The 8,076-nt window shown below is 40.2% G+C and overlaps 1 protein-coding gene across 5 annotated transcripts in view; it reads right to left on the bottom strand.

The window, feature by feature from the left end:
• The window catches only part of PHKB (phosphorylase kinase regulatory subunit beta), a 247,000-nt gene that overhangs the window by 150,545 nt on the left and 88,379 nt on the right, over window positions 1–8,076 (bottom strand). For all 5 annotated transcript variants that reach the window (XM_033218310.1, XM_033218312.1, XM_033218308.1 and 2 more), the window contains one exon: window positions 1,696–1,811. In XM_033218310.1, the coding sequence (XP_033074201.1) occupies window positions 1,696–1,811 (116 nt within the window). The remainder of the gene's footprint in view (window positions 1–1,695; window positions 1,812–8,076) is intronic.

Below are 8,076 nucleotides of genomic sequence, written 5' to 3'. Positions count from 1 at the left end.
GAGTGATAATCTGGAATGTTGAGAACTTAATTTGGATGAGGGCTGAATTATAACATCATCTATCTAATTTTAGTATTTGCTAGAATCTGTTTAATGTCTGAAATGAACTTTACCACAAATTATTCCTCTACTTCACTGACTTTTTCATTGATTGATACTATTCTGGTCTATACTGTAAAAATTCCTCACATGAATCATAAAACCTATAGAAAAATGTTTCTATGTTAGTTAAGGATTAAAGTCCCTTTAATTTAAATATTTTTTTATTTTTTATTAAAATATTCTTAAATGTGTAAGTACACTAGCATTCTAGTGCTTACTTATGTTAGGCATTCAAATGCTTTATATACACTACTACAACAATGACAACGATTATTACAACAATGAAATAAAGTAGAATTATCATCTTTATTTTACAGATGAGAAAACTGAATCATAAAAAGGTCACATAACTTGCTGAGGGTTATATAGCTAGTGATCTGGAGCCAGTTTTTAGTTTACTAAATATCTTATATCAACTTATTTTTGTGTGTGATTAGTCTATCAAAAAATATAGACCACTTTGGATTCCTCTTAACCAGTGTTTTCTAGAGTGTTTCTTTTTTCTTTTTCTTTTCTTTTTTTTTTTTTTAACGGGGTCTTGCTCTGTCATGCAGGCAGGAGTGCAGTGGCACGATCTTGGTTCACTGAAACCTCTGCCTCCCGGGTTCAAGCCATTCTCCTGCCTCAGCCTACCCAGTTGCTGGGAATACAGGCATGCACCATCATGCCCAGCTACTTTTTGTATTTTTAGTAAAGACGGAGTTTCACCATGTTGGCCAGGCTGGTCTCGAACTCCTAACCTTGTGATCCTCCTGCCTCAGCCTCCCAAAGTGCTGGGATTACAGGCGTGAGTCACCGTGCCTGGCCTCTAGACTGTTTCTTTACTTCATTTAAGTCTCAATAATCCAAACTAACCTACAGTAATAACTTTTAGCTTAAATTCATATATCTTTTAGTGCAACATGGATAGGACTTATTGAACTATATTATTTTGTTATTAAAATATGATCTCCTTGGCATAAAATTAGGATTTAGGAAAGGTAAAATCAGTCACTGAAGTTATTTCCTTAACCCTAAGGATTAAAAGAAATTCATAAACTACTAATATCAGCTATCAGCTATTGTTGCTTATTCAAAAGCACTAAACCACAGCTCAAGATGTTGATCACAGATCTTACAGATGACAACGAATGTTAAGTTTTACGTGAACAGTGTAAGAATCTGTGGTCAAGATAAAAATCAGTTCTATAACATGGAAGGAAATTTTATATTCAGTGCATATACAACTGGTGTTTGAAAATTTTAATGTACTTGACATTTCAAATGAGGTAATTTCAAAGAGGAAAAAGAAAATGACTTGGTTGAGCAGAAAGGCCAAGCTGTGGATTAACGATGAAGGCTGATATGCATGTACTGACACGTTGGCAGGTTGGGGAAGACACCTACTCCTGTCTTGTGTCTGTTTATGGGCACTGAGAATGGGCTCTTTTGTGTAAATTTTAAGTGACTTCCATCTGCATCATAGGTAGAAAAAAAAATTGCCACAAATTAACATATAAATCACAGTTCCAATCTAATGCATCAGTATTTTTCCATATTCAAATTCCACACATTTAATTTAAAAAAAAAAAACCTCAGAAATCAGCAAATTACCTCGAATGTAGCTCTGTGCTGCCATTATTATATTTGCTTCCTCTTTCCCAGACACCAAAGTCAGGCACACGGTAAACTCTTTCCACACAAAATACAAGGTTTTGAATAAAAGAGACCTAAAAGAAAAGAAATGAAACATAAGGACATACTCAATAACAGGACATAGGCTGGGTGCAGTGGCTCACGCCTGTAATCCCAGCACTTTGGGAGGCTGAGGCAGACGGATCACATGAGGTTGGGAGTTTGAGACCAGCATGACCAACATGCAGAAATCCATCTCTACTAAAAAATACAAAAATTAGGGGTCCATTCCAAGACGACTAAATAGGAACAGCTCCAGTCTGCAGCTCCCAGTGTGATGAACGCAGAAGATGGGGTGATTTCTGCATTTCCAACTTAGGTACCTGGTTCATCTCACTGGGACTGGTTGGACAGTGGGTGCAGCCTATGGAGGGCGAGCTGAAGCAAGGTGGGGCATCGCCCAACCCGGGAAGCACAAGCAGTCAGGAGATTTCCCTCTCCTAGCCAAGGGAAGCCGTGACAGACTGTACAGGAAAATTGGGACACTACCACCTAAATACTGCACTTTTCCAATGGTCTTAGCAAACGGCACACCAAGAGATAATATCCTGTGCCTGGCTCAGTGGGTCCCACGGCTACGGAGCCTTGCTCACTGCTAGCACAGCAGTCCGAGATCAAACTGCGAGGCGGCAAGCCCGACTGGGTAAGGGAGTCTGCCATTGCGGAGGCTTGAGTAGGTAAATAAAGCAGCCAGGAAGCTCCAGGTGGAGCCCACCACAGCTCAAGGAGGGCCCCTGCCTCTGTAGACTCCACCTCTGGGGCATGGTGTAGCTGAACAAAAGGAAGCAGAAACTTCTGCAGACTTAAACATCTCTGTCTGACAGCTCTGAAGAGAGCAGTGGTTCTCCCAGCACAGTGTTTGTGCTCTGAGAATGGACAGATTGCCTTCTCAAGTGGGTCTCTGACCCCCCATAGCCTAACTTGGAGACACCGCCCAGTATGGGCCAAATGACACCTCATACAGCCGGGTGCCCCTGTGACAGGAAGCTTCCAAAGGAAGGATCAGGCGCAATATTTGCTGTTCTGCAATATTTGCTGTTCTGAAGCCTCCACTGGTGATACCAAAGGAAACAGGGTCTGGAATGGACCTCCAGCAAACTCCAACAGACCTGCAGCTGAAAGACCTGACTGACAGAAGGAAAACTAACAAACAGAAATGAATAGCATCAACATCAACAAAAAGGACATCCAATCCAAAACCCCATCTGTAGGTCATCATCATCAAAGACCAAAGGTAGATAAAACCACAAAGATGGGGAGAAACCAGAGCAGAAAAGCTGAAAATTCTAAAAACCAGAGTGCCTCTTCTCCCCAAAAGGATCGCAGCTCCTCACCAGCAATGGAACAAAGCTGGATGGAGAATGACTTTGATGATTTGACAGAAGTAGGCTTCAGAAAGTTGGTATAACAAACTTCTCCGAGCTAAAGGAGGATGTTTGAACCCATTGCAAGGAAGCTAAAAAGAATAGATGAATGGCTCACTAGAATAAACAGTGTAGAGAAGACCTTAAATGACCTGATGGAGCTGAAAACCATGGAACAAGAACTACATGACACATGCACAAGCTTCAGTAGCCAATTCAATCAAGTGGAAGAAAGGGTATAAGTGATCAAATGAATGAAATGAAGTGAGAAGAGAAGTTTAGAGAAAAAAGAGTAAAAAGAAATGAACAAAGCCTCCAAGAAATATGGAACTATGTGAAAAGACCAAATCTACATTTGACTGGTGTATCTGAAAATGATGTGGAGAATGGAACCAAGTGGAAAACACTCTTCAGGAATTTATCCAGAAGCCCCAACCTAGCAAGGCAGGCCAACATTCAAATTCAGGAAATACAGAGAACACCACAAAGATCCTCCTTGAGAAGAGAAATCCTTCCTTATTCCTTATATAAAAATTAATTCAAGATGGATTAAAGACTTAAATGTTAGACCTAAAACCATAAAAACCCTAGAAGAAAACCTAGGCAATACCATTCAGGACATAGGCTTGGGCAAGGACTTCATGACTAAAACACTAAAAGCAATGGCAACAAAAGCCAAAATAGACAAATGGGATCTAATTCAACCAAAGAGCTTCTGCACAGCAAAAGAAACTACCATCAGAGTGAACAGGCAACCTACAGAATGGGAGAAAATTTTTGCAATCTACCCATCTGACAAAGGGCTAATACCCAGAATCTACAAAGAAGTTAAACAAATTTACAAGAAAAAAATCAAACGACCCCATCAAAAAGTGGGTAAAGGATATGAACAGACACTTTTCAAAAGAAGACATTTATGCAGCCAATAGACACATGAAAAAAATGTTCATCATCACTGGTCATTACAGAAATGCAAATCAAAACCACAATGAGATACCATCTCACACCAGTTAGAATGGGGAGCATTAAAAAGTCAGGAAACAAAAGATGCGGGAGAGGATGTGGAGAAATAGGAATGCTTTTACACTGTTGATGGGAGTGTAAACTAGTTCAATCATTGTGGAAGACAGTGTAGTGATCCTTCAAGGATCTAGAACTAGAAATACTGTTTGACCCAGCAATCCCATTACTGGGTATATACCCAAAGATTATAAATCACGCTACCATAAAGACACATGCACATATATGTTTATTGCAGCACTATTCAATAGCAAAGACTTGGAACCAATCCAGCTATCCATCAGTGATAGACTGGATTAAGAAAATATGGCACATATACATCGTGGAATACTATGCAGCCAAAAAAAAAGAATGAGTTCATGCCCTTTGTAAGGACATGGATGAAGCTGGAAACCATCATTCTGAGTAAACTATTGCAAGGACAGAAAACCAAACACCGCATGTTCTCACTGATAGGTGGGAATTGAACAATGAGAGCACTTGGACACAGGGCGGGAAACATCACACACCAGGGCCTGTTGTGTGGTGGGGGGATGGAGGAGGGATTGCATTAGGAGAAATACCTAATGTAAATGACGAGCTAATGGGTGAAGCAAACCAACATGGCACATGTATACATATGTAACAAACCTGCACATTGTGCACATGTACCCTAGAACTTAAAGTATAATAAAAAAAAATACAAAAAGTAGCCAGGTGTGGTGGTGTATGGCTGTAATTCCAGCTACTCGGGAGGCTGAGGCAGGAGAATCACTTGAACCCAGGAGGCAGAGGTTGCGGTGAGCCAAGATCGCCCCATTGTCACTCCAGCCTGGGCAACAAGAGTGAATCTCTATCTCAAAAAAACAAACAAAAAAAACCAGACATTTAGATACTGAAAAATTACATACCAAATACATACTTGTCTCCCAACACATTTTCAATATGCTGAAATTTGTGTGATTATTACATTACTATGAATACTATTTTTTTCTAATATTAAGCTCATTTAAGCTTAGAATCCAGTATTATACAGTATAGAAATAAAATTTAAATCCTCTCAATGCTCCAACTATCATTCTTCAACAATGTATCTATTATTGTTTTAAGGACTATACATCTTAAGTACTAAGAAAAGTATAAAGCATGGTTTTATACTAGATACAATATGTGTAATCTGAAATGTCCATATGAAATGTTAGTCTAAAACTTCAGAGATAAAAAAAAGTACTTATCTGTTCTATAAAGTGCCAGTTCCGTGCTGGGTCCACCTTAAGTTCTGAGTCTGTTCATTAAGCCTGAAATCCAATCTTCCTCCTGCCTTTTGTATAGCTATAGGTACATTGTTATAAACTCAAAGCTCACAGGTGGAAGTGGGCTCCAACCAAAGGGCCAGGAGTCAGAGCTTCCATATGAAGATTTCAGACATGTGATAAAATGTATACTCTCAAAAGAAACTATGGAAGACAAAGATTAGGGTAAATTCTTAGTTAATAAAGTTCCTTTATTTTCATAAGGACAATTTCTTATGTGGGCTATGTCATGCGCGTCCGTGTGAAGAGACCACCAAACAGGCTTTGTGTGAGCAACATGGCTGTTTATTTCACCTGGGTGCAGGCGGGCTGAGTCTGAAAAGAGAGTCAGTGAAGGGAGATAAGTGAGGGGCTGTTTTATAGGATTTGGGTAGGTAAAGGAAAATTACAGTCAAAGGGGGGTTGTTCTCTGGCGGCCAGGAGTGGGGGTTACAAGGTGCTCAGTTGGGGAGCTTTTTGAGCCAGGATGAGCCAGGAAAAGGAATTTCACAAGATAATATCATCGCTTAAGGCAAGGACTGGCCATTTTCACTTCTTTTGTGGTGGAATGTCATTGGTTAAGGAGGCAGGGCATTTGCACTTCTTTTGTGGTTCTTCAGTTACTTCAGGCCATCTGGGCATATACATGCAAGTCACAGGGGATGCGATGGCTTGGCTTGGGCTCAGAGGCCTGACAGGCTACAGGTTCTGATTACAGGGTTTTAAATTTAGTCATCGCGTTAGGTTCAATATGGCAAACTGAATACACGCATCTGCCCACCCTTCAACACAAAACCCTTCTAAAGTGGCAATACAAATGTCTCACCTTCACCCCACACACATGTAATTAATATAATGTATATACTTTTAAGAAAGAAACAAGCTCAGAGTCAACAAACACAGAGATAAAGAGTTGATCAGGGATGAGTCTACTCAGGTTATCTCATGAAGGATGAATGGCTGGGGCACCTGAATCCATGATGTTTACACTCTCCTCCCCAACAGAGACATCTGCCCTCGGGGCAAGAATATCTCCCTCATTTCAGTGAAGGAAAGAGCAACCAGGGTGTTGAGGCCTCACAGAAATAGAAGAGAGTGTGAGTTATTTCTAGATTTCTCCAAAACATGCACCTATTCCAGGACCACTTCACCCAAGAGTAGAACAGTACATCCCATAGTCAACTTTTTAAAATTTTGAATATTGATGAGGGTCGCCTCAGCTTACCAGACTCAGGCTACCTTGCCTATATACCTTAAGGGAAACCTTCTTGTGTAAAAAACCTGCTCACTTTCATGATGTTAGCTATTTCATGGTCTTAAAAGTTACTTGGATTTTATAACACATACAGAAAATACTTGATAGTTTGTCACGTCTCTAAGTTTAAAGCTTCGTGGCTGGGTGCAGTGGCTCATGCCTACAATCCTAGCACTTTGCCTGCTGGGGCAGGCAGATCGCTTGAGCCCAGAAGTTCAGTATCAGCCTAGGCAACATAGCAAGACCTGTACAAAAAAAAATAAAAAATTAGCTGAGCATGGTAGCATTTGCTTGTGGTCCCAGCTGCTCAGGAAGCTGAGGTGGGAAGATTGCTTGAGCCTTGGAGGCTGAGGACAGTGAGCTGTGATTGCGCCACTGCACTCCAGCCTGGATGACAGAGAGATCTTGTCTCAACTTAAAAAAAAAAGAGAGAGAGAGAGAGAGAGATTTTCCATGTATGTTTACAATGCCTGCTTAAAATTCAGTGATTTTTCCATTCTAATCCTGAATACGTATAACCTGTACCTTTGCTTTTATACTCAATTATGAAATATTTCCACTTGAATTTCCCATTAAACAATATGTTCTAAACCCTTCCGCCTGGAAGAACTTTTCAATTCTGCTTTTTTCCCATCAGATCACTCTTTGCCAGGCTCTCAGTCTAGAAATCTTGAGATCAACTTTGACTACTGTTCAATAAAATTTATAACACGACATTGATCTGTACTGAGCTCCTGCAGTATGCCCAAGAGACCAGACCAAAGCAGAATGTAGTCGCTTATGCTAGGTGACACACAGCCAAACTAAACGTTGAAAGGGGCCAGTTTTCTGAAGAAAACAAAACAAAACAAAACAAAAACAGGAGATTCCCAGCAGCCAATCAGAAGGGGCCCAGTTTCCCTGAGCTGGCATGATAAGGAAGTCCTCTATATTTTAACCCTGTAAGGAAAGTAACTTTGAAACAACCAATCAGCTTTTTGTTTCCTGTTTCTGCTTTCTTGAACTCTTTTCTGCCTATGAAGCCAACCTCTTGAGCATAACTCATTGGAGAGCCTTTACCAGATCTTTGGAAGAAACGCCATTGATTCACGAGTCACTAATAAAAGTCAATTAGATCTTTTGAATTGTTGCAATTTTGTCTTTCGACACTACTGTTTCCTTTTAACCCCATATTCATTCCATAGGAAGCCTGCTATTTTTCACATTGCTTCTTTGATCAAAAAAGTTTTGTGAATCCTGACACAGTATTACAATTCTCATATTTGACATTCAAACCCTCTATATAATCTTCCCACTCCGTCCTCACAGAACTCTTTTCATTCCACAATCCTCCAACAGGAACCTGGGTTCTAATTGGGCTGGTTGGCCATTAATCTTGCTCATTTCCAAA

The sequence above is a fragment of the Trachypithecus francoisi genome, unplaced genomic scaffold (genome assembly GCF_009764315.1).
Source record: "Trachypithecus francoisi isolate TF-2019V2 unplaced genomic scaffold, Tfra_2.0 Lachesis_group10, whole genome shotgun sequence".
In the NCBI taxonomy this organism is placed as follows: Eukaryota; Metazoa; Chordata; class Mammalia; order Primates; family Cercopithecidae; genus Trachypithecus; species Trachypithecus francoisi.
The sequence above is the reverse complement of the archived record's forward strand: the minus strand, read 5'-3'. Positions and strand labels throughout refer to the sequence as shown.